The 27,224-nt window shown below is 43.1% G+C and overlaps 1 protein-coding gene across 1 annotated transcript in view; it reads left to right on the top strand.

The window, feature by feature from the left end:
• Positions 1 to 27,224, top strand: part of LOC112224691 (histone acetyltransferase KAT6B-like) — a 116,399-nt gene that overhangs the window by 56,795 nt on the left and 32,380 nt on the right. The window contains exons 6-11 of the mRNA XM_042305749.1: positions 10,915 to 11,044; positions 11,275 to 12,389; positions 23,242 to 23,357; positions 23,628 to 23,740; positions 23,936 to 24,077; positions 24,876 to 25,037. Coding sequence (XP_042161683.1) covers positions 10,915 to 11,044; positions 11,275 to 12,389; positions 23,242 to 23,357; positions 23,628 to 23,740; positions 23,936 to 24,077; positions 24,876 to 25,037 — 1,778 coding nt within the window. The remainder of the gene's footprint in view (positions 1 to 10,914; positions 11,045 to 11,274; positions 12,390 to 23,241; positions 23,358 to 23,627; positions 23,741 to 23,935; positions 24,078 to 24,875; positions 25,038 to 27,224) is intronic.

The following is a 27,224-nucleotide window of genomic DNA, read 5'->3' on the forward strand; positions in this document are numbered from 1 at the left end:
AAGTGAGTAGGAGTGTCTCTCTCTCCCTCTCTCCATTCGTTGTAAGAAGTGAGTAGGAGTGTCTCTCTCCCTCTCTCTCTCCATTCGTTGTAAGAAGTGAGTAGGAGTGTCTCTCCCTCTCTCTCTCCATTCGTTGTAAGAAGTGAGTAGGAGTGTCTCTCTCCCCTCTCTCTCTCCATTCGTTGTAAGAAGTGAGTAGGAGTGTCTCTCTCTCTCTCTCTCCATTCGTTGTAAGAAGTGAGTAGGAGTGTCTCTCTCCTCTCTCTCTCCATTCGTTGTAAGAAGTGAGTAGGAGTGTCTCTCTCCCTCTCTCTCTCTGTTCGTTGTAAGAAGTGAGTAGGAGTGTCTCTCTCCCTCTCTCCATTCGTTGTAAGAAGTGAGTAGGAGTGTCTCTCTCTCTCTCTCTCTCTCCATTCGTTGTAAGAAGTGAGTAGGAGTGTCTCTCTCCCTCTCTCTCCATTCGTTGTAAGAAGTGAGTAGGAGTGTCTCTCTCCCTCTCTCTCCATTCGTTGTAAGAAGTGAGTAGGAGTGTTTCTCTCCCTCTCTCTCCATTCGTTGTAAGAAGTGAGTAGGAGTGTTTCTCTCCCTCTCTCTCTCCATTCGTTGTAAGAAGTGAGTAGGAGTGTCTCTCTCCCTCTCTCTCTCCATTCGTTGTAAGAAGTGAGTAGGAGTGTCTCTCCCTCTCTCTCTCCGTTCGTTGTAAGAAGTGAGTAGGAGTGTCTCTCTCTCCCTCTCTCTCTCTGTTCGTTGTAAGAAGTGAGTAGGAGTGTCTCTCTCCCTCTCTCTCTCCATTCGTTGTAAGAAGTGAGTAGGAGTGTCTCTCTCTCCCTCTCTCTCTCCATTCGTTGTAAGAAGTGAGTAGGAGTGTCTCTCTCCCTCTCTCTCTCCATTCGTTGTAAGAAGTGAGTAGGAGTGTCTCTCTCCCTCTCTCTCTCCATTCGTTGTAAGAAGTGAGTAGGAGTGTCTCTCTCCCTCTCTCTCCATTCGTTGTAAGAAGTGAGTAGGAGTGTCTCTCTCTCTCTCTCTCTCCATTCGTTGTAAGAAGTGAGTAGGAGTGTTTCTCTCCCTCTCTCTCCATTCGTTGTAAGAAGTGAGTAGGAGTGTTTCTCTCCTCTCTCTCTCCATTCGTTGTAAGAAGTGAGTAGGAGTGTCTCTCTCTCCTCTCTCTCTGTTCGTTCTAAGAAGTGAGTAGGAGTGTCTCTCTCCCTCTCTCTCCATTCGTTGTAAGAAGTGAGTAGGAGTGTCTCTCTCCCTCTCTCTCCATTCGTTGTAAGAAGTGAGTAGGAGTGTCTCTCTCCCTCTCTCTGTTCGTTGTAAGAAGTGAGTAGGAGTGTCTCTCCTCTCTCTCTCCATTCGTTGTAAGAAGTGAGTAGGAGTGTCTCTCCCTCTCTCTCTCCATTCGTTGTAAGAAGTGAGTAGGAGTGTCTCTCTCTCCCTCTCTCTCTCTGTTCGTTGTAAGAAGTGAGTAGGAGTGTCTCTCTCCCTCTCTCTCTGTTCGTTGTAAGAAGTGAGTAGGAGTGTCTCTCTCCCTCTCTCTCTCTCTCTCCATTCGTTGTAAGAAGTGAGTAGGAGTGTTTCTCTCCCTCTCTCTCCATTCGTTGTAAGAAGTGAGTAGGAGTGTTTCTCTCTCCCTCTCTCTCCATTCGTTGTAAGAAGTGAGTAGGAGTGTCTCTCTCCCTCTCTCTCTCTGTTCGTTGTAAGAAGTGAGTAGGAGTGTCTCTCCCTCTCTCTCTCCGTTCGTTGTAAGAAGTGAGTAGGAGTGTCTCTCCCTCTCTCTCTCCATTCGTTGTAAGAAGTGAGTAGGAGTGTCTCTCTCTCCCTCTCTCTCTGTTCGTTGTAAGAAGTGAGTAGGAGTGTCTCTCCCTCTCTCTCTCCATTCGTTGTAAGAAGTGAGTAGGAGTGTCTCTCTCTCCCTCTCTCTCTCCATTCGTTGTAAGAAGTGAGTAGGAGTGTCTCTCTCCCTCTCTCTCTCCATTCGTTGTAAGAAGTGAGTAGGAGTGTCTCTCTCCCTCTCTCTCTCTGTTCGTTGTAAGAAGTGAGTAGGAGTGTCTCTCTCCCTCTCTCTCTCTCTCTCCATTCGTTGTAAGAAGTGAGTAGGAGTGTCTCTCCCTCTCTCTCTCCATTCGTTGTAAGAAGTGAGTAGGAGTGTCTCTCCCTCTCTCTCTCCATTCGTTGTAAGAAGTGAGTAGGAGTGTCTCTCTCTCCCTCTCTCTCTCCATTCGTTGTAAGAAGTGAGTAGGAGTGTCTCTCTCTCCCTCTCTCTCTCCATTCGGTGTAAGAAGTGAGTAGGAGTGTCTCTCTCCCTCTCTCTGTTCGGTGTAAGAAGTGAGTAGGAGTGTTTCTCTCCCTCTCTCTGTTCGGTGTAAGAAGTGAGTAGGAGTGTTTCTCTCTCTCTCTCTGTTCGGTGTAAGAAGTGAGTAGGAGTGTCTCTCTCTCCTCTCTCTCTCCATTCGTTGTAAGAAGTGAGTAGGAGTGTCTCTCTCCCTCTCTCTCTCCATTCGTTGTAAGAAGTGAGTAGGAGTGTCTCTCCCTCTCTCTCTCCGTTCGTTGTAAGAAGTGAGTAGGAGTGTCTCTCCTCTCTCTCTCCATTCGTTGTAAGAAGTGAGTAGGAGTGTCTCTCTCCTCTCTCTCTCTGTTCGTTGTAAGAAGTGAGTAGGAGTGTCTCTCTCCTCTCTCTCTCCATTCGTTGTAAGAAGTGAGTAGGAGTGTCTCTCTCTCCTCTCTCTCTCCATTCGTTGTAAGAAGTGAGTAGGAGTGTCTCTCTCCCTCTCTCTCTCCATTCGTTGTAAGAAGTGAGTAGGAGTGTCTCTCTCTCCCTCTCTCTCTCCATTCGTTGTAAGAAGTGAGTAGGAGTGTCTCTCCCTCTCTCTCTCCGTTCGTTGTAAGAAGTGAGTAGGAGTGTCTCTCCCTCTCTCTCTCCATTCGTTGTAAGAAGTGAGTAGGAGTGTCTCTCTCTCCCTCTCTCTCTCTGTTCGTTGTAAGAAGTGAGTAGGAGTGTCTCTCTCCCTCTCTCTCTCCATTCGTTGTAAGAAGTGAGTAGGAGTGTCTCTCTCCCTCTCTCTCTCCATTCGTTGTAAGAAGTGAGTAGGAGTGTCTCTCTCCCTCTCTCTCCATTCGTTGTAAGAAGTGAGTAGGAGTGTCTCTCTCCCTCTCTCTCTCCATTCGTTGTAAGAAGTGAGTAGGAGTGTCTCTCTCCCTCTCTCTCCATTCGTTGTAAGAAGTGAGTAGGAGTGTCTCTCTCCCTCTCTCTCTCCATTCATTGTAAGAAGTGAGTAGGAGTGTCTCTCCCTCTCTCTCTCCATTCGTTGTAAGAAGTGAGTAGGAGTGTCTCTCCCTCTCTCTCTCCATTCGTTGTAAGAAGTGAGTAGGAGTGTCTCTCTCTCCCTCTCTCTCTCTGTTCGCTGTAAGAAGTGAGTAGGAGTGTCTCTCTCCCTCTCTCTCTCCATTCGTTGTAAGAAGTGAGTAGGAGTGTTTCTCTCTCTCTCTCTCTGTTCGTTGTAAGAAGTGAGTAGGAGTGTCTCTCTCTCTCTCTCTCTCTCTCCATTCGTTGTAAGAAGTGAGTAGGAGTGTCTCTCCCTCTCTCTCTCCATTCGTTGTAAGAAGTGAGTAGGAGTGTCTCTCCTCTCTCTCTCCATTCGTTGTAAGAAGTGAGTAGGAGTGTCTCTCTCCCTCTCTCTCCATTCGTTGTAAGAAGTGAGTAGGAGTGTCTCTCTCTCCTCTCTCTCTCCATTCGTTGTAAGAAGTGAGTAGGAGTGTCTCTCTCCCTCTCTCTGTTCGGTGTAAGAAGTGAGTAGGAGTGTTTCTCTCCCTCTCTCTGTTCGGTGTAAGAAGTGAGTAGGAGTGTTTCTCTCCCTCTCTCTGTTCGGTGTAAGAAGTGTGTAGGAGTGTCTCTCTCTCCCTCTCTCTCTCCATTCGTTGTAAGAAGTGAGTAGGAGTGTCTCTCTCTCCCTCTCTCTCTCCATTCGTTGTAAGAAGTGAGTAGGAGTGTCTCTCCCTCTCTCTCTCTCCGTTCGTTGTAAGAAGTGAGTAGGAGTGTCTCTCTCCTCTCTCTCTCCATTCGTTGTAAGAAGTGAGTAGGAGTGTCTCTCTCCCTCTCTCTCTCTGTTCGGTGTAAGAAGTGAGTAGGAGTATTTCTCTCTCCCTCTCTCTCTCTGTTCGGTGTAAGAAGTGAGTAGGAGTATTTCTCTCTCCCTCTCTCTCTCTGTTCGGTGTAAGAAGTGAGTAGGAGTATTTCTCTCTCCCTCTCTCTCTCTGTTCGGTGTAAGAAGTGAGTAGGAGTATTTCTCTCTCCCTCTCTCTCTGTTCGGTGTAAGAAGTGAGTAGGAGTGTCTCTCTCCCTCTCTCTGTTCGGTGTAAGAAGTGAGTAGGAGTGTCTCTCTCCCTCTCTCTCTCCATTCGTTGTAAGAAGTGAGTAGGAGTGTCTCTCCCTCTCTCTCTCTCCATTCGTTGTAAGAAGTGAGTAGGAGTGTCTCTCTCCCTCTCTCTCTCCATTCATTGTAAGAAGTGAGTAGGAGTGTCTCTCCCTCTCTCTCTCCATTCGTTGTAAGAAGTGAGTAGGAGTGTCTCTCCCTCTCTCTCTCCATTCGTTGTAAGAAGTGAGTAGGAGTGTCTCTCTCTCCCTCTCTCTCTCTGTTCGCTGTAAGAAGTGAGTAGGAGTGTCTCTCTCCCCTCTCTCTCCATTCGTTGTAAGAAGTGAGTAGGAGTGTTCTCTCTCTCTCTCTCTGTTCGTTGTAAGAAGTGAGTAGGAGTGTCTCTCTCTCTCTCTCTCTCTCCATTCGTTGTAAGAAGTGAGTAGGAGTGTCTCTCCCTCTCTCTCCATTCGTTGTAAGAAGTGAGTAGGAGTGTCTCTCCCTCTCTCTCCATTCGTTGTAAGAAGTGAGTAGGAGTGTCTCTCTCTCCCTCTCTCTCTCCATTCGTTGTAAGAAGTGAGTAGGAGTGTCTCTCTCCCTCTCTCTCTCCATTCGGTGTAAGAAGTGAGTAGGAGTGTCTCTCTCCCTCTCTCTGTTCGGTGTAAGAAGTGAGTAGGAGTGTTTCTCTCCCTCTCTCTGTTCGGTGTAAGAAGTGAGTAGGAGTGTTTCTCTCCCTCTCTCTGTTCGGTGTAAGAAGTGAGTAGGAGTGTCTCTCTCTCCCTCTCTCTCTCCATTCGTTGTAAGAAGTGAGTAGGAGTGTCTCTCTCTCCCTCTCTCTCTCCATTCGGTGTAAGAAGTGAGTAGGAGTGTCTCTCTCCCTCTCTCTGTTCGGTGTAAGAAGTGAGTAGGAGTGTTTCTCTCCCTCTCTCTGTTCGGTGTAAGAAGTGAGTAGGAGTGTTTCTCTCCCTCTCTCTGTTCGGTGTAAGAAGTGAGTAGGAGTGTCTCTCTCTCCCTCTCTCTCTCCATTCGTTGTAAGAAGTGAGTAGGAGTGTCTCTCTCTCCCTCTCTCTCTCCATTCGTTGTAAGAAGTGAGTAGGAGTGTCTCTCCCTCTCTCTCTCTCCATTCGTTGTAAGAAGTGAGTAGGAGTGTCTCTCTCCCTCTCTCTCTCCATTCGTTGTAAGAAGTGAGTAGGAGTGTCTCTCTCCCTCTCTCTCTCTGTTCGGTGTAAGAAGTGAGTAGGAGTATTTCTCTCTCCCTCTCTCTCTCTGTTCGGTGTAAGAAGTGAGTAGGAGTATTTCTCTCTCCCTCTCTCTCTCTGTTCGGTGTAAGAAGTGAGTAGGAGTATTTCTCTCTCCCTCTCTCTCTCTGTTCGGTGTAAGAAGTGAGTAGGAGTATTTCTCTCTCCCTCTCTCTCTGTTCGGTGTAAGAAGTGAGTAGGAGTGTCTCTCTCCCTCTCTCTGTTCGGTGTAAGAAGTGAGTAGGAGTGTCTCTCTCCCTCTCTCTCTCCATTCGGTGTAAGAAGTGAGTAGGAGTGTCTCTCTCCCTCTCTCTGTTCGGTGTAAGAAGTGAGTAGGAGTGTCTCTCTCCCTCTCTCTCTCCATTCGTTGTAAGAAGTGAGTAGGAGTGTCTCTCTCCCTCTCTCTCTCTCCATTCATTGTAAGAAGTGAGTAGGAGTGTCTCTCTCCTCTCTCTCTCCATTCGGTGTAAGAAGTGAGTAGGAGTGTCTCTCTCCCTCTCTCTGTTCGGTGTAAGAAGTGAGTAGGAGTGTCTCTCTCCCTCTCTCTCTCCATTCGTTGTAAGAAGTGAGTAGGAGTGTCTCTCTCCCTCTCTCTCTCTCCATTCGTTGTGAGTAGGAATGTTTCTCTCCCTCTCTCTCTCTGTTCGGTGTAAGAAGTGAGTAGGAGTATTTCTCTCTCCCTCTCTCTCTGTTCGGTGTAAGAAGTGAGTAGGAGTGTCTCTCTCCCTCTCTCTGTTCGGTGTAAGAAGTGAGTAGGAGTGTCTCTCTCTCTCTCTCTCCATTCATTGTAAGAAGTGAGTAGGAGTGTCTCTCTCCCTCTCTCTGTTCGGTGTAAGAAGTGAGTAGGAGTGTCTCTCTCCCTCTCTCTCTCCATTCGTTGTGAGTAGGAGTGTCTCTCTCTCCCTCTCTCTCTCCATTCGTTGTAAGAAGTGAGTAGGAGAGTCTCTCTCCCTCTCTCTCTCTCTGTTCGGTGTAAGAAGTGAGTAGGAGTGTCTCTCTCCCTCTCTCTCTCCATTCGTTGTAAGAAGTGAGTAGGAGTGTTTCTCTCTCCCTCTCTCTCCATTCATTGTAAGAAGTGAGTAGGAGTGTTTCTCTCCCTCTCTCTCTCCATTCGTTGTAAGAAGTGAGTAGGAGTGTCTCTCTCCCTCTCTCTCTGTTCGTTGTAAGAAGTGAGTAGGAGTGTCTCTCTCTCCTCTCTCTCTCCATTCGTTGTGAGTAGGAGTGTCTCTCTCTCCTCTCTCTCTCCATTCGTTGTAAGAAGTGAGTAGGAGAGTCTCTCTCTCTCCCTCTCTCTCTCTGTTCGGTGTAAGAAGTGAGTAGGAGTGTCTCTCCCTCTCTCTCTCCATTCGTTGTAAGAAGTGAGTAGGAGTGTTTCTCTCCCTCTCTCTCCATTCATTGTAAGAAGTGAGTAGGAGTGTCTCTCTCCTCTCTCTCTCCATTCGTTGTAAGAAGTGAGTAGGAGTGTCTCTCTCCCTCTCTCTCTCCATTCGTTGTAAGAAGTGAGTAGGAGTGTCTCTCCCTCTCTCTCTCTCCATTCGTTGTTAGAAGTGAGTAGGAGTGTCTCTCTCCCTCTCTCTCTCCATTCGTTGTAAGAAGTGAGTAGGAGTGTCTCTCTCCCTCTCTCTCTCCATTCGTTGTAAGAAGTGAGTAGGAGTGTCTCTCTCCCTCTCTCTCCATTCGTTGTAAGAAGTGAGTAGGAGTGTCTCTCTCCCTCTCTCTGTTCGTTGTAAGAAGTGAGTAGGAGTGTCTCTCTCTCCCTCTCTCTCTGTTCGTTGTAAGAAGTGAGTAGGAGTGTCTCTCTCCCTCTCTCTCTGTTCGTTGTAAGAAGTGAGTAGGAGTGTCTCTCTCCCTCTCTCTCTCCATTCGTTGTAAGAAGTGAGTAGGAGTGTTTCTCTCCCTCTCTCTCTCCATTCGTTGTAAGAAGTGAGTAGGAGTGTTTCTCTCCCTCTCTCTCTCTGTTCGTTGTAAGAAGTGAGTAGGAGTGTCTCTCTCCCTCTCTCTCTCTGTTCGTTGTAAGAAGTGAGTAGGAGTGTCTCTCTCCCTCTCTCTCTCCATTCGTTGTAAGAAGTGAGTAGGAGTGTCTGTCTCCCTCTCTCTCTCTGTTCGTTGTAAGAAGTGAGTAGGAGTGTCTCTCTCCCTCTCTCTCTCCATTCGTTGTAAGATGTGAGTAGGAGTGTCTCTCTCCCTCTCTCTCTCCATTCGTTGTAAGAAGTGAGTAGGAGTGTCTCTCTCCCTCTCTCTCTCTGTTCGGTGTAAGAAGTGAGTAGGAGTGTCTCTCTCCCTCCATTCGTTGTAAGAAGTGAGTAGGAGTGTCTCTCTCCCTCTCTCTCTCCATTCGTTGTAAGAAGTGAGTAGGAGTGTCTCTCTCCCTCTCTCTCTCCATTCGTTGTAAGAAGTGAGTAGGAGTGTCTCTCTCCCTCTCTCTGTTCGTTGTAAGAAGTGAGTAGGAGTGTCTCTCTCTCCCTCTCTCTCTGTTCGTTGTATGAAGTGAGTAGGAGTGTCTCTCTCCCTCTCTCTCTGTTCGTTGTAAGAAGTGAGTAGGAGTGTTTCTCTCTCCCTCTCTCTCTCCATTCGTTGTAAGAAGTGAGTAGGAGTGTTTCTCTCTCTCTCTCTCTCCATTCGTTGTAAGAAGTGAGTAGGAGTGTCTCTCTCCCTCTCTCTCTCCATTCGTTGTAAGAAGTGAGTAGGAGTGTCTCTCCCTCTCTCTCTCCATTCGTTGTAAGAAGTGAGTAGGAGTGTCTCTCCCTCTCTCTCTCCATTCGTTGTAAGAAGTGAGTAGGAGTGTCTCTCCCTCTCTCTCTCCATTCGTTGTAAGAAGTGAGTAGGAGTGTCTCTCCCTCTCTCTCTCCATTCGTTGTAAGAAGTGAGTAGGAGTGTCTCTCTCTCCCTCTCTCTCCATTCGTTGTAAGAAGTGAGTAGGAGTGTCTCTCTCTCTCTCTCTCCATTCGTTGTAAGAAGTGAGTAGGAGTGTCTCTCCCCTCTCTCTCCATTCGTTGTAAGAAGTGAGTAGGAGTCTCTCTCTCTCTCTCTCCATTCGTTGTAAGAAGTGAGTAGGAGTGTCTCTCTCCTCTCTCTCTCCATTCGTTGTAAGAAGTGAGTAGGAGTGTCTCTCTCTCTCTCTCTCCATTCGTTGTAAGAAGTGAGTAGGAGTCTCTCTCCCCTCTCTCTCCATTCGTTGTAAGAAGTGAGTAGGAGTGTCTCTCCCTCTCTCTCCATTCGTTGTAAGAAGTGAGTAGGAGTGTCTCTCCCTCTCTCTCTCTGTTCGTTGTAAGAAGTGAGTAGGAGTGTCTCTCCCTCTCTCTCTCCATTCGTTGTAAGAAGTGAGTAGGAGTGTCTCTCTCCCTCTCTCTCTCCATTCGTTGTAAGAAGTGAGTAGGAGTGTTTCTCTCCCTCTCTCTCCATTCGTTGTAAGAAGTGAGTAGGAGTGTTTCTCTCCCTCTCTCTCTCCATTCGTTGTAAGAAGTGAGTAGGAGTGTTTCTCTCTCCCTCTCTCTCTCCATTCGTTGTAAGAAGTGAGTAGGAGTGTTTCTCTCTCCCTCTCTCTCTCCATTCGTTGTAAGAAGTGAGTAGGAGTGTCTCTCTTCCTCTCTCTCTCCGTTTGTTGTAAGAAGTGAGTAGGAGTGTTTCTCTCTCCCTCTCTCTCTCCATTCGTTGTAAGAAGTGAGTAGGAGTGTCTCTCTTCCTCTCTCTCTCCGTTTGTTGTAAGAAGTGAGTAGGAGTGTCTCTCTTCCTCTCTCTCTCCATTCGTTGTAAGAAGTGAGTAGGAGTGTTTCTCTCTCCCTCTCTCTCTCCATTCGTTGTAAGAAGTGAGTAGGAGTGTCTCTCTTCCTCTCTCTCTCCGTTTGTTGTAAGAAGTGAGTAGGAGTGTCTCTCTTCCTCTCTCTCTCCGTTTGTTGTAAGAAGTGAGTAGGAGTGTCTCTCTTCCTCTCTCTCTCCATTTGTTGTAAGAAGTGAGTAGGAGTGTTTCTCTCCCTCTCTCTCCATTCGTTGTAAGAAGTGAGTAGGAGTGTCTCTCTCTCCTCTCTCTCTCCGTTTGTTGTAAGAAGTGAGTAGGAGTGTTTCTCTCTCCCTCTCTCTCCATTCGTTGTAAGAAGTGAGTAGGAGTGTCTCTCTCCTCTCTCTCTCCATTCGTTGTAAGAAGTGAGTAGGAGTGTTTCTCTCTCCCTCTCTCTCTCCATTCGTTGTAAGAAGTGAGTAGGAGTGTCTCTCCTCTCTCTCTCCATTCGTTGTAAGAAGTGAGTAGGAGTGTCTCTCTTCCTCTCTCTCTCCATTCGTTGTAAGAAGTGAGTAGGAGTGTCTCTCTCCTCTCTCTCTCCATTCGTTGTAAGAAGTGAGTAGGAGTGTCTCTCTTCCTCTCTCTCTCCGTTTGTTGTAAGAAGTGAGTAGGAGTGTTTCTCTCTCCCTCTCTCTCTCCATTCGTTGTAAGAAGTGAGTAGGAGTGTCTCTCTTCCTCTCTCTCTCCGTTTGTTGTAAGAAGTGAGTAGGAGTGTTTCTCTCTCCCTCTCTCTCCATTCGTTGTAAGAAGTGAGTAGGAGTGTCTCTCTCCCTCTCTCTCTCCATTCGTTGTAAGAAGTGAGTAGGAGTGTTTCTCTCTCCCTCTCTCTCTCCATTCGTTGTAAGAAGTGAGTAGGAGTGTCTCTCTTCCTCTCTCTCTCCATTCGTTGTAAGAAGTGAGTAGGAGTGTCTCTCTTCCTCTCTCTCTCCATTCGTTGTAAGAAGTGAGTAGGAGTGTCTCTCTCCCTCTCTCTCTCCATTCGTTGTAAGAAGTGAGTAGGAGTGTCTCTCTTCCTCTCTCTCTCCGTTTGTTGTAAGAAGTGAGTAGGAGTGTTTCTCTCCCTCTCTCTCTCCATTCGTTGTAAGAAGTGAGTAGGAGTGTCTCTCTTCCTCTCTCTCTCCGTTTGTTGTAAGAAGTGAGTAGGAGTGTTTCTCTCCCTCTCTCTCTCCATTCGTTGTAAGAAGTGAGTAGGAGTGTTTCTCTCTCCCTCTCTCTCTCCGTTTGTTGTAAGAAGTGAGTAGGAGTGTCTCTCTCTCCCTCTCTCTCTCCGTTTGTTGTAAGAAGTGAGTAGGAGTGTTTCTCTCCCTCTCTCTCTCCATTCGTTGTAAGAAGTGAGTAGGAGTGTTTCTCTCTCTTCCTCTCTCTCTCCGTTTGTTGTAAGAAGTGAGTAGGAGTGTTTCTCTCTCTCTCCCCCTCTGTCTGCATTAAAAGGAAATGTTTCAAATGAATGTGTCCTGTGAATTGATGAAGCCTCATAACAGATTTTGACTCTTTTTCTCCCTCCCTCTCTCTCTGTGTGTGTGTGTGTCCGTCCGTCCGTCCGTCTGTCCAGGTACCTGGGTCTGTCAGGTCTGCAGGCCCAAGGAAAATGGAAAGACATTTCTTCATATGAAAGCCGATCAGATCAAACGTCGATATGCAAAGCCAATCGGGGGGCCCAGAAATAAGCTCAAACAAAGAATGTAAGTTTATCATTATGATCTATTTGAGTATATATTTTTCTTACTTTGTTGTACCAATAAATTATTTTTCAGAGTGTCTGTAAACCACCTTATTGGCTCGAGGAAATCAATAATATCCAATATTTTGTTTTTGAGTTATGTTGTTAGTGCTTACATTCTCCTAAAGTTTAGCTTTGTTTCTCCATATAGCTTTTATTAGTATCCTAACCCTATGTTGTTTTGGTGTCTAGGTCTGTAAGCAGTGGTGCCGGCTCCGTGCTAGCCCGGGGAGGAAGGGGGTCACCTGGTAGGGGTCAAAAGCTTACCGTCTGTTCCACACCTTCATCTGGTCATGCAGCATCTGTGAAGAACACCACAGACAGATTGGCTGTTGCTACAGCTGACCCCTGTTGGGCAGGTGACGCTGTCACCCCTCCTCCCCAATTCACCACCTCCTCCTCCACCCTCTCCACCACTCCCCCCCTCACGCCCACCTCGTCCTCCTCGTCCTCCTCCTCCACCCCAGCAGCTATACTCACCGTTAACAAGAAAACCAAAGGGCTTATCGACGGGCTTTCCAAATTCTTTACACCCTCGCCTGTCGGTCGTAGGTCGTCGCGAGCCGGCGAGATCTTAGACCCCTCGGCCTCGAAAGGGTCACAGTCTTTTTGTCCTGCTAGGAAAAAGCCTGTCCCCCCGCCAGAACTATGGAAACTAAGTCCATCTCCGTCAGTTGTTGTTGGCATGGCTGCAAAGCCAACCACCACCACCCTATCTCCCTGTACACTCTCCCTCTCTCCCCCACCCACGTTTCCTGGACAGGGCTCCACCACCTCCCAGGTATTCTCCACCTCTGCTAACTCCCCCCAGAGTTCTTCCAGACAGTCTAGCGTCCACTCCCTTACTATTTTGTCTGATCACAACCAGCTTAAGGGACTCTTTGACGGACTCTCCCATATCTATACCACTCAGGGACAGTCTCGGAAAAAGGGACTGCCTTGCTATGCACCACCTAAGCGCAGGCACCATAAGGCATCCAAAACGTGTCCTCTCATTCCCCATCCTTCCCAGCAGCACCTTGGAAAGAAAGAGAGAATAAAGAATCGGTTGCTTTTGTTGTCCCATTCATCTCCTAACGCCTCTTCCCATCCTGGGCACGGCCGGCCAAGGGGGCGCCCCTTTAAGTTGGTCAGTCATTTCAGACGTAACCCCTTTTTTAAAAAGCACAGAATGCTAGGCAGGCTAAGATGTAGAATGACCCCTCAGAAGGGAACCCAGGAAATGACCCCTCAGAAGGGAACCCAGGAAACACCAGGAAAGGGAGACATGACAGACGAAGGAAGAATTAAGACAGAGGACCATCATGGTAAGAAAAGGCTTGAACGCTCCGACCGAAACTACCTGCGTCTACTGCTATCTTTATTTTATTTTTTTAAACCCTAAGGCTTGTCACAAATTGCCTGGCTATTTATACAAATGTATACTACTGTATGAGCTAGCTAATGTTTTCTTTTAAAGAGTGAACAAGCACATTGTGGCTTTACCTCACTTTTATTAAATAACATTTTAACAAGTTTCTACTACTAATCTTTTCTTTTTACCACCTACTTTTAATTCATTAATTTCAATTTGTTTAACCTGTTTAATTGCGTTTTTTAAAACTTTAATGGCTGAATAATAGTCTAGAAACGCGGCTTCAGTTCCATCTCTCTCTCACCGGCTTCTTTGTTATAGTAGGTCCTCATATTAGTGCATGACCTAAACCCTAAACCCTCATACTGCTTCCTCTGTCCTTGACCTAAACCCTAAACCCTCATACTGCTTCCTCTGTACTCCTGTCCTCGACCTAAACCCTCATACGGCTTCCTCTGTCCTCCTGTCCTCGACCTAAACCCTAAACCCTCATACTGCTTCCTCTGTCCTCGACCTAAACCCTAAACCCTCATACGGCTTCCTCTGTCCTCGACCTAAACCCTAAATCCACATACGGCTTCCTCTGTCCTCCTGTCCTCGACCTAAACCCCCATACGGCTTCCTCTGTCCTCAACCTAAACCCTAAACCCTCATACTGCTTCCTCTGTCCTCCTGTCCTCGACCTAAACCCTCATACTGCTTCATCTGTCCTTGACCTAAACCCTCATACGGCTTCCTCTGTCCTCCTGTCCTTGACCTAAACCCTCATAATGCTTCCTCTGTCCTCGACCTAAACCCTAAACCCTCATACGGCTTCCTCTGTCCTTGACCTAAACCCTCATACTGCTTCCTCTGTCCTCGACCTAAACCCTCATACGGCTTCCTCTGTCCTCCTGTCTTTGACCTAAACCCTAAATCCCCATACGGCTTCCTCTGTCCTCCTGTCCTCGACCTAAACCCTAAACCCTCATACTGCTTCCTCTGTCCTCCTGCCCTTGACCTAAACCCTAAACCCTCATACTGCTTCCTCTGTCCTCGACCTAAACCCTAAACCCTCATACGGTTTCCTCTGTCCTCCTGTCCTTGACCTAAACCCTAAACCCTCATACTGCTTCCTCTGTCCTCGACCTAAACCCTAAACCCTCATACGGCTTCCTCTGTCCTCGACCTAAACCCTAAATCCACATACGGCTTCCTCTGTCCTCCTGCTTCCTCTGTCCTCCTGTCCCTAAACCCCCCCATACGGCTTCCTCTGTCCTCAACCTAAACCCTAAACCCTCATACTGCTTCCTCTGTCCTCCTGTCCTCGACCTAAACCCTCATACTGCTTCATCTGTCCTTGACCTAAACCCTCATACGGCTTCCTCTGTCCTCCTGTCCTTGACCTAAACCCTCATAATGCTTCCTCTGTCCTCGACCTAAACCCTAAACCCTCATACGGCTTCCTCTGTCCTCGAACCTAAACCCTCATACTGCTTCCTCTGTCCTCGACCTAAACCCTCATACGGCTTCCTCTGTCCTCCTGTCTTTGACCTAAACCCTAAATCCCCATACGGCTTCCTCTGTCCTCCTGTCCTCGACCTAAACCCTAAATCCCCATACGGCTTCCTCTGTCCTCGACCTAAACCCTAAACCCTCATACGGCTTCCTCTGTCCTCCTGTCCTCGACCTAAACCCTAAACCCCCATACTGCTTCCTCTGTCCTCGACCTAAACACTAAACCTCTGTCCTCGACCTAAACCTAAACCCTCATACAGCTTCCTCTGTCCTCGATCTAAACCCTAAACCCTCATACTGCTTCCTCTGTCCTCCTGTCCTCGACCTAAACCCTAAACCCTCATACGGCTTCCTCTGTCCTCGACCTAAACCCTCATACTGCTTCCTCTGTCCTCGACCTAAACCCTAAACCCTCATACTGCTTCCTCTGTCCTCCTGTCCTTGACCTAAACCCTGAACCCTCATACTGCTTCCTCTGTCCTCCTGTCCTTGACCTAAACCCTAAACCCTCATACTGTTTCCTCTGTCCTCGACCTAAACCCTAAACCCTCATACGGCTTCCTCTGTCCTCGACCTAAACCCTCATACTGCTTCCTCTGTCCTTGACCTAAAACCTAAACCCTCATACGGCTTCCTCTGTCCTCGACCTAAACCCTCATACTGCTTCCTCTGTCCTCGACCTAAACCCTAAACCCTCATACGGCTTCCTCTGTCCTCCTGTCCTTGACCTAAACCCTAAACCCTCATACGGCTTCCTCTGTCCTCCTGTTCTTGACCCTCTGCCGTAGTGCACTGCCTTCGCCCACTGTGATCGTCACCTGGTAGTAACTGTAGTGTAGTGTGGTTGCATTATTAGCACCCCTTCCACCCACCACTACCACCAGTGGCACTGTCAACATTCACCCTCACCTCCAACAGTCGTTAGACTGACACATAAACCCTAGTAATTGACATTCACCTACCATTGATGATACACACTTGACATGATGATTACGACTATTGATCAACTATTGAACTATCTCTCCATCGTATGGTGTCATAGGTCCGGTTTAGCTTAGTCCTAGACTAAGAAGCACGTCCAATTTTAGATTCTCAATTGAGCTTTTTAGTCCAGGGCTTAATCTGTGTCTGGGAAACCGGACCTAAAGGGCTAAGATCCAGTTTTATTTATTTTAAGATATTGATTGGATTTGAAGGGGTTGTTAACAGATGTGGGACCAAGTCACTGTAATTGAAGTCACAAGGTCTGAGTCTCAAGTCAAGTCCAAAGTAGAACGGAACGAGTCTGGAGTCAAGTCCAAAGTAGAACGGAACGAGTCTGGAGTCAAGTCCAAGTCGTGCATTCTAAGAGCAAGTCGCGTCTCAAGTTAAAAAAAATTAAAAATATCTACACATGCAATGACTGGTTCAACTACAACTCTTTGTCTACGTATTGAGGCAACCAGACGGCCCTTTTCATTATTTTGTCTACAACACATTTTGATGATAGGGACCTTGTAACAGTCTTTTTATAACATTTTTGGGGTTATTTTACCTCCTTTTCCTCCCAAATTTTGATCTTGTCGCATCGCTGTAACTCCCCAACGGCTCGGGAGGCGAAGGTTGAGTCTTGGGTCCTCCGAAACATGACACACCAAACCGCACTTCTTAACACCCACCCACTTAACCCGGAAGCCAGCCGCACCAATGTGTCGGAGCAAATGATCATTCAACTGACGACCGAGGTCAGCCTGCAGGCGCCCGGCCCGCCACAAGGAGACGCTAGAACACGATGAGCCAAGTAAAGCCCACCTTGGCCAATCCCTCCCCTAACCCGGATGACGCTGGGCCAATTGTGCGCCGCCCTATGGGACTCCCGATCACGGCCAGTTGTGACACAGCCTGGGAACGAACCTGGGTCTGTAGTGACACCTTAAACCGCTGCACCACTCAGGAGGCCCAACTTGCAACAGTCTTAAATGCATGCTTCTGAATTTTGGCAATGAGGCCCTTTATCTACTTTCCCAGAGTCAGATGAAGTAAGGGAATACTATATTTATGACTTGCTCTTATTTATGCCTCTGTCCTGTATAAAGGAAGATAGTGGTAGTTTCGCGAGCCAATGCTAATTAGCGTTAGCACAATGACTGGAAGTCTATGGGTAGCTACTAGCATGCTCATTGCGAAAATCCCATAGTATCCCTTTAAGGGCCTGAAATCAGCAGAAGGCAAGGCAGGTTGATGTGCTCAATGTAGATTTAGTTACAGGCCTTGTTGATCCAATGATGAAAGTGCAATATCATCAACATATGCAAAAAACATATGCATTAGCAAAAATCACTGAAGCTGGACACTCATATCTCCCTCACTACTTTAAGCACCAGCTGTCAGAGCAGCTCACAGATCACTGCACCTGTCCATAGCCCATCTGTAAATAGCCCATCCAACTACCTCATCACCATACTGTTATTTATTTTGCTCCTTTGCACCCCAATATCTCTACTTGCACGTTCATCTTCTGCACATCTATCACTCCAGTGTTTATTTGCTGAATTGTAATTACCTCACCACCATGGCCTATTTATTGCCTAACCTCCCTTATCCTACCTCATTTGCACACACTGTATATAGACGCTTTCTATTGTATTATTGACTGTATGTTTGTCTATTCCATGTGTATTCCATGTGTAACTCTGTTGTTGTTTGTGTCGAACTGCTTTGCTTTATCTTGGCTAGGTTGCAGTTGTAAATGAGAGCTTGTTCTCAACTAGCCTACCTGGTTAAATAAAGGTGAAATAAATCAAATAAAATATACAAGTAGATTTACCAAATATACATGGGCAATAACCTCTGTATCAGGTTTAACCTGTCATAACTGAACGGACACAGGTGAAGGGCCAAACTGTACTGCCTAGTTCCCCTTGAGGAACCAAAAGGAGTCTGACAGGAGCTCAACAGGTACATGTATGCACTTGGCCCTTCCCAGGACAATACAATTACCCAATTGGCAATTACACAACCAATAAACTGGTTCTACAATGTAAAAGGCAATTTCCACATCCATTTTTGCATTCTTCTTAATCAGACTTAATGATTATTAATGATATTTCATCACCATTCATACATGGAACAAACATTTAATCTTATTCAACATACTGACTCCAAAGCGTGGAGCACAGGGCACTTACACGGAACCCAAACCGGCTGAGCGCGTGTGCCAGCGTGCATAAATTAATTTTGTCCCCCCACACCGATCACGACACGCAGGTTAAAATATCAAAAACAAACTCTGAACCAATTATATTAATTTGAGAACCAGTCGAAAAGCATTCAACTTTAATGGCAATTTAGCTTGTTAGCTTGCACTTGCTAGCTAATTTGTCCTATTTAGCTAGCTTGCTGTTACTAGCTAGTTTGTCCTGGGATATAAACATTGAGTTGTTGTTTTACCTGAAATGCACAAGGTTCTCTACTCTGCCAATTAATCCACACATAAAATGGTCAACCGAATCGTTTCTAATCATCTCTCTTCCTTCCAGGCTTTTTCTACTCTTGACTTTATATTGCGATTGGCAACTTTTCATGAATTAGGTGCGTTACCACCACTGACCTCGTTAGTCTTTCAGTCACCCACGTGGGTATAACCAATGAGGAGATGGCACGTGGGTACCTGCTTCTATAAACCAATGAGGAGATGGGAGAGGCAGGACGATCTGCGTCAGAAATAGAACTGACCTCTATTTTAGCCCTTGGCAACGCAGACGCTTGTTGACGCGCGCGAGCAGTTTGGGTGCAATAATTGACTAACACAGATTTCTAAATGTATTTTGCATGCGCGAGTGGTGTAGTCCGCCTGTTTAGCGTAGTCCTCTGAGGCATTACCGCTTCCATTACACACGACCAGAATGACAGACGACACAAACGAGCTCCGACAAAACCTGGGAAATATGAACAAGGGAAACCTTTTGTTGAATGAACAGAACTTCTACCTCAATAAACAATGAACATCATGCCCACCCAGAGCGTAAGAGACGGTCAATGAAAATGTATAGTATTAAACGTGGAATAATCAAACTTACGGTGATGGAATGATGAAACACTAGCAATTATTGTAAGTATTAGATAAACTACTAAACGATTTCCCACACGTGGCCTTTAAACGTGCAAAAGCACCAGCAAACATTTCAACCAAAGAACAAAGTGCTCCAATGGTGGGAGTTTGGAGAAAGTGGAGAAACGTGCCTATAATGCCTCTTCACCACACATTTTTTTAATCATTTAAACAAGAAATTAAAAATACAAGTTTCATAAATAAATTATACATTTCAAGGATTTTTTACATGCCAAAAGACCAGAAGGCATATGTTAGTAATTGTTGTTTGTTGCCCCATTGCTAGTGAGCAAAGTAATAGTTAATATTCTTGATCACCAATTTTTTGGGGAGCTGCATATTTATTTATTATGTCAATCCTCTCTCCCTACAATGTGATGTTTACGCTGCACCCGATCCTATAGCTGAACAGCAAATCAGCAATCTCTGCTCGCTCATCCGACCTGTGTTGAGTGACAGTTTGCTGGTCCAATCAGAGGACCAGACTGCGTTTTCAGTAGCCAATCTGTTTCGCGCTTGGCTGCCGCTACTCTCTCTGGCTGCATGGAGATCCACAAAATAAGTGAAAAAAATGTTACAAGACCTGGCCCGATTTTAATTTCAAGAAATCCGTTTAATGTCGAGGCTCCAAGTCTCAAGTTATTTTATTTTCATAAAATGTGTGACTCGAGTCAGACTCGATTTCCAAGTCATGTGACTGGAGTCCACAACTCTGGTATAGTGTTTAAATTTGACCGCCATCTACATCATTTAAAACTCATACTTAAGTCTCAAACTAATCTCTGTAATTATTGATTTGTTCATGTATATCATTTCCACTTATTGTAACACATTCTGTTTTGTTGGTGTATAATAATTTTAAGTGTTTTTTTATTTTATTTTTTAAGTGTATGCTAAATCTGCTTGCTTAGGTTTTTGCAACAAAATTGCTGTTTCATCGTATTCTCCACACTGCTGCTGCTGTCACCACATTGGCTTTTTAATTCATGGTCATTTGTCTCAAATAACACCCAAATATTCCCTATACAATACTTCAGATCAGAGCCCTATGAGTCGTATGGGTCTAAAGTAGTGCACTGTATAGGGAATAGAGGGTCATTTGGGACGCAGACTTGGTGGGATAACTAAGCACATGAAAGCGGTTACGTAATTAGTGATTTAGTTTCACATCATTACATTAGGGATTTTTCATACGCACATTCAGAGATGAGATATACATTATGTACATACATACATGATAAATACATACATTATGTTATATACATCATGATATATACAGTTGAAGTTGGAAGTATACATAAACTTAGATTGGAGTCATTAAAACCCGTTTTTCAACCACTCCACAAATTTCTTGCTAACAAACTCTAGTTTTGGCAAGTCATTTAGGACATCTACTTTGTGCATGACACAAGTCATTTTTCCAACAAATTGTTTACAGATGATTTCACTTATAATTCACTGTATCATAATTCCAGTGGGTCAGAAGTTGACATACACTAAGTTGACTGTGCCTTTAAACAGCTTGGAAAATTCCAGAAAATTATGTCATGGCTTTAGAAGCTTCTGATAGGCTAATCATTTGAGTCAATTGGAGGTGTACCTGTGGATGTATTTCAAGGCCTACCTTCAAACTCAGTGCCTCTTTGCTTGACATCATGGGAAAATCAAAAGAAATCAGCCAAGACTCCAGAAAAACAAATTGCAGACCTCCAAGTCTGGTTTATCCTTGGGAGCAATTTCCAAACGCCTGAAGGTACCACGTTCATCTGCACAAACAATAGTACGCAAGTATATTCACCATGGGACCACGCAGCCGTCATACCACTCAGGAAGGTGATGCGTTCTGTCTCCTAGAGATGAACGTACTTTGGTGCGTAAAGTGCAAATCAATCTCAGAACAACAGCAAAGGACCTTGTGAAGATGCTGGAGGAAACGGGTACAAAAGTATCTATATCCACAGTAAAACGAGTCCTATATTGACATAACCTGAAAGGCCGGTCGGCAGGGAAGAAGCCACTGCTCCAAAACCGCTATACTAAAGCCTACGGTTTGCAACTGCACATGGGGACAAAGATCATACTTTTTGGAGAAATGTCCTCTGGTCTGATGAAACAAAAATAGAACTATTTGGCCATAATGACCATCGTTATTTTTGGAGGAAAAAGGGGGAGGCTTGCAAGCCGAAGAACACCCAACCTTGACGTACGGGGGTGGCAGCATCATGTTGTGGGGGTGCTTTGCTGCAGGAGGGACTGGTGCACTTCACAAAATAGATGCCATCATGAGAGAGGAAAATTACGTGGATATATTGAAGCAAAATCTCAAGACATCAGTCAGGAAGTTAAGGCTTGGTCGCAAATGGGTCTTCCAAATGGCCAATGACCCCAAACATACTTCCAAAGTTGTGTGGCAAAATGGCTTAAGGACAACAAAGTCAAGGTATTGGAGTGGCCATCACAAAGCCCAGACCTCAACCCTATAGAAAATGTGTGGGCAGAACTGAAAAAGTATATTGTGCGAGCAAGGCCTACAAACCTGACTCAGTTACACCAGCTCTGTCAGGAGGAATGGGCCAAAATTCACCCAACTTATTGTGGGAAGCTTGTTGAAGGCTACCGAAACACCTGACCCAAGTTAAACAATTTAAAGGCAATGCTACCAAATACTAATTGAGTGTATGTAAACTTCTGACCCACTGGGAATGTGATGAAAGAAATAAAAGCTGAAATAAATCATTCTCTCCATTATTATTCTGACATTTCACATTCTTAAAATAAAGTGGTGATCCTAACTGACCGAAGACAGGGCATTTTTACTCAGATTAAATGTCAGGGATTGTGAAATCTGACTTGAAACGTATTTGTCTAATGTATATGTAAACTTCTGACTTAAACTGTACATGATGATACATTCATTATGATATATACATTATGATAGATAATTATGGTATACACATTATGATATATGCATTATGATATACATTGATATATGCATTATAATATATACATTATTTAATACATTATGATATATATTATGATACATTATTATATATACTATGATATATATTATGATACATTATGATATACATTATGATAGATAATTATGGTATACACATTATGATATATACATTATGATAGATAATTATGGTATACACATTATGATATATGCATTATGATATACATTGATATATGCATTATAATATATACATTATTTAATACATTATGATATACATGATGGTATATACATTATGATACACACATTATGATACGTACATTACGGTGTTTATTATTATACCTACATTATTATACATACATTATTATATATACTATGATACATTATGATATATATTATGATACATTATTATATATACTATGATATATATTATGATACATTATGATAGATAATTATGGTATACACATTATGATATATACATTATGATAGATAATTATGGTATACACATTATGATATATGCATTATGATATACATTGATATATGCATTATAATATATACATTATTTAATACATTATGATATACATGATGGTATATACATTATGATACACACATTATGATACGTACATTACGGTGTTTATTATTATACCTACATTATTATACATACATTATTATATATACTATGATACATTATGATATATATTATGATACATTATTATATATACTATGATACATACATTATGATATATATTATGATACATACATTATGGTATATGTTATGATACATACATTATTATATATACTATGATACATACATTATTATATATACTATGATACATACATTATGATATATGCCTTATGAGCACATTAAAACCAAATGCATTTACTTGCGAATTGAGACGCGCTACAGAACACACACTAACGCTACAGAACACACACTAACACTACAGAACACACACTAACACTACAGAACACACACTAACACTATAGAACACATACTAACACTATAGAACACACACTAACACTACAGAACACACACTAACACTACAGAACACACACTAACACTATAGAACACACACTAACGCTACAGAACACACACTAACACTACAGAACACACACTAACACTATAGAACACACACTAACGCTACAGAACACACACTAACACTACAGAACACACACTAACACTATAGAACACATACTAACACTATAGAACACACACTAACACTATAGAACACACACTAACGCTACAGAACACACACTAACACTATAGAACACACACTAACACTACAGAACACACACTAACACTACAGAACACACACTAACACTACAGAACACACACTAACACTACAGAACACACACTAACACTACAGAACACCGCTCCCCATCTGCTGTATAAAGAATTGATGATCCACCATGTTTGATTATACACCACTGATGTGAATGTAACAGGTTGTTTGGTTACTGTGACTTTAACAGGCTGTTTGGTTACTTTGACTAACAGGCTGTTTGGTTACTTTGACTAACAGGCTGTTTGGTTACTGTGACTAACAGGCTGTTTGGTGACTGTGACTAACAGGCTGTTTGGTGACTGGCTGTAACATGCTGTTTGGTTACTGTGACTAACAGGCTCTTTGGCGACTGACTGTAACAGGCTGTTTGGTTACTGTGACTAACAGGCTGGTTGGTTACTGTGACTATCAGGCTGTTTGGTTACTGTGACTAACAGGCTCTTTGGTGACTGAATGTAACATGATGTTTGGTTACTGTGACTAACAGGCTCTTTGGTGACTGAATGCAACATGATGTTTGGTTACTGTGACTAACAGGCTGTTTGGTTACTGTGACTAACAGGCTGTTTGGTGACTGTGACTAACAGGTTGTTTGGTTACTGTGACTGTAAAAGGTTGTTTGGTTACTGTGACTGTAAAAGGTTGTTTGATTACTTTGACTAACAGGCTCTTTGGTGACTGACTTTAACAGGTTGTTTGGTTACTGTGACTAACAGGTTGTTTGGTTACTGTGACTGTAAAAGGTTGTTTGGTTACTGTGACTTTAAAAGGTTGTTTGGTTACTGTGACTTTAACAGGTTGTTTGGTTACTGTGACTTTAACATGGTGGTTGGTTACTGTGACTAACAGGTTGTTTGGTTACTGTGACTAACATGCTCTTTGGTTACTGTGACTGTAAAAGGTTGTTTGGTTACTGTGACTTTAACATGGCGGTTGGTTACTGTGACTAACGGATTGTAATGTTTGGTTGCTGTAACAGGCAGTGAAGTGGGGCTGAGGGTGAAGCAGGAACCTGGTTTTGTAGCCGTCTCCAGGGAACACGTCACAGAGGAAGACGTGGAGATATTCACACAGGTCCAAGAGCTCTCGTCGCAGGTGAGGAAACTGTTCAAATAAACTCTCAATCACACTTCACCCCTATCACCTGATCAATACAAGTTAGATCTAGCCTGTAGTTTAACAGGACAAATTCTATATTGAAGTTTGTCCCCCACGAAAAAAATTCTGACCTGAAAAGTAGTTTAGTGTCAAGAAGGGTCCACATCCCATTGTTGAAGTTGCTGTTGAAAGATACTGCCTGTGTCAGACTGTTTGAATGCTTGTGGTATGACATTTTTTTTTTTTTTTTTTTTTTGTCATGTTTAGAGAAATGGTACCATGACCATCACTGACTCTGGACGATTCCCTGCCTTCATAGAGTTTGGGAAGTATTGTATCCAAACCTGGTACTCTTCTCCTTACCCACCTGAATACTCGAGGTAAAGCTTCATTTTTTACTCTGCCAAATTTGGACAAATCAATGTTATTAGACCCAGTTTAGAAAACATTGTCCTTGTCCTATAGAAATACTGTATTTTGAGAGCATTATACCAGTGATCGGATTTACTGTGTTTTCTAGGATTTTAATTTGCAAGCTGAAATACAAATTGTCTTGTTATCTCTGTCGTTGGCAGATTGCAAAAGCTTTACCTGTGTGAGTTCTGTCTGAAGTACATGAGAAGCAAAAACATCCTACAGCGACACACCAAGAAGTGTGGCTGCTTTCACCCTCCGGCCAATGAGATTTACAGGAAGGACGACCTTTCAGTGTTCGAGGTCAGAGGTCACTCTAAAGCAATGGTCGTGTCCCAAATGGCAGTATATTCCCTATATATAGTGCCATACTTTTGACCGTATATATTTTGAGCCTGTAGTCAAACCCACAAATGCTGATGCTCCAGATACCCAATTAGTCTAAAGAAGGACAGTTTTATTGCTTCTTTAATCAGGACAACAGTTTTCCTGTGCTAATATAATTGTGAAATGGTTTTCTAATGATCAATTAGCCTTTTAAAATTATAAACTTGGATTAGCTAACACAACGTGCCATTGAAATACAGGAGTGATGGTTGCTGATAATGGGCCTCTGTAGATATTCCATTAAAAATCAGCCGTTTCCAGCTACAATAGTCATTTACAACATTAACAATGTCTACATTGTATTGCTGATCAATTTGATGTTATTTTAATGGACAAAAAAAAGTGTTTTTCTTTCAAAAACAAGGACATTTCTAAGTGACCCCAAACTTTTGAACGTGTGTGTGTGTGTGTGTGTGTAAAGACGATTAGATCCATTTGAATCCCACCTTGTAAACACAACAAAATGTGGAAAAAGTCCAGGAGTGTAAATACTTTCTGAAGGCACTGAATTATAGTGCACTACTTTGAAGCAGATTCTTTATTGGCCTGGTCAAATTGCAGTGCGCTTAAAAGGGAATTGAGTTCCATTTGAGATGTTGCCATGGTGCTGCACCTGTGTGACATGTGACTGAATGGTTCTGACGAACAGGAGGAAAGAATTGGTTGGTTTTGAATTTGAACAATGTTCTTATGCTGGTCTTGTTCTGTGTTTAGGTTGACGGAAATGTCAGCAAGCTCTTCTGCCAAAACCTCTGCCTGTTAGCCAAGCTGTTCCTCGATCACAAGACCCTATATTACGACGTGGAGCCTTTCCTTTTTTACATACTAACAAAGAACGACGACAAAGGATGTCACCTTGTGGGTTATTTCTCCAAGGTGAGGATATTCAACAGCATGAAAGATGTTTTCTTTCATCCAGTTGGACACCTTTTTGATTAATGCAGTGACACTGTCTATACTATATTAGTCATGATTAATGCAGTGACACTGTCTATACTATATTAGTCATGATTAATGCAGTGACACTGTCTATACTATATTAGTCATGATTAATGCAGTGACACTGTCTATACTATATTAGTCATGATTAATGCAGTGACACTGTCTTTAGTATATTAGTCATGATTAATGCAGTGACACTGTCTATACTATATTAGTCATGATTAATGCAGTGACACTGTCTATACTATATTAGTCATGATTAATGCAGTGACACTGTCTACTATATTAGTCATGATTAATGCAGTGACACTGTCTATACTATATTAGTCATGATTAATGCAGTGACACTGTCTATACTATATTAGTCATGATTAATGCAGTGACACTGTCTACTATATTAGTCATGATTAATGCAGTGACACTGTCTACTATATTAGTCATGATTAATGCAGTGACACTGTCTACTATATTAGTCATGATTAATGCAGTGACACTGTCTACACTATATTAGTCATGATTAATGCAGTGACACTGTCTATACTATATTAGTCATGATTAATGCAGTGACACTGTCTATACTATATTAGTCATGATTAATGCAGTGACACTGTCTATACTATATTAGTCATGATTAATGCAGTGACACTGTCTATACTATATTAGTCATGATTAATGCAGTGACACTGTCTATACTATATTAGTCATGATTAATGCAGTGACACTGTCTATACTATATTAGTCATGATTAATGCAGTGACACTGTCTATACTATATTAGTCATGATTAATGCAGTGACACTGTCTATACTATATTAGTCATGTTTAATGCAGTGACACTGTCTATACTATATTAGTCATGATTAATGCAGTGACACTGTCTACTATATTAGTCATGATTAATGCAGTGACACTGTCTACACTATATTAGTCATGATTAATGCAGTGACACTGTCTACTATATTAGTCATGATTAATGCAGTGACACTGTCTTTAGTATATTAGTCATGATTAATGCAGTGACACTGTCTATACTATATTAGTCATGATTAATGAAGTGACACTGTCTATACTATATTAGTCATGATTAATGAAGTGACACTGTCTATACTATATTAGTCATGATTAATGCAGTGACACTGTCTACTATATTAGTCATGATTAATGCAGTGACACTGTCTATACTATATTAGTCATGATTAATGCAGTGACACTGTCTATACTATATTAGTCATGATTAATGCAGTGACACTGTCTATACTATATTAGTCATGATTAATGCAGTGACACTGTCTATACTATATTAGTCATGATTAATGCAGTGACACTGTCTATACTATATTAGTCATGATTAATGCAGTGACACTGTCTATACTATATTAGTCATGATTAATGCAGTGACACTGTCTATACTATATTAGTCATGATTAATGCAGTGACACTGTCTATACTATATTAGTCATGATTAATGCAGTGACACTGTCTATACTATATTAGTCATGATTAATGCAGTGACACTGTCTATACTATATTAGTCATGATTAATGCAGTGACACTGTCTACTATATTAGTCATGATTAATGCAGTGACACTGTCTATACTATATTAGTCATGATTAATGCAGTGACACTGTCTATACTATATTAGTCATGATTAATGCAGTGACACTGTCTATACTATATTAGTCATGATTAATGCAGTGACACTGTCTATACTATATTAGTCATGATTAATGCAGTGACACTGTCTATACTATATTAGTCATGATTAATGCAGTGACACTGTCTATACTATATTAGTCATGATTAATGCAGTGACACTGTCTATACTATATTAGTCATGATTAATGCAGTGACACTGTCTATACTATATTAGTCATGATTAATGCAGTGACACTGTCTATACTATATTAGTCATGATTAATGCAGTGACACTGTCTATACTATATTAGTCATGATTAATGCAGTGACACTGTCTATACTATATTAGTCATGATTAATGCAGTGACACTGTCTATACTATATTAGTCATGATTAATGCAGTGACACTGTCTATACTATATTAGTCATGATTAATGCAGTGACACTGTCTATACTATATTAGTCATGATTAATGCAGTGACACT

Source organism: Oncorhynchus tshawytscha, linkage group LG25 (genome assembly GCF_018296145.1).
Source record: "Oncorhynchus tshawytscha isolate Ot180627B linkage group LG25, Otsh_v2.0, whole genome shotgun sequence".
NCBI lineage: Eukaryota > Metazoa > Chordata > Actinopteri > Salmoniformes > Salmonidae > Oncorhynchus > Oncorhynchus tshawytscha.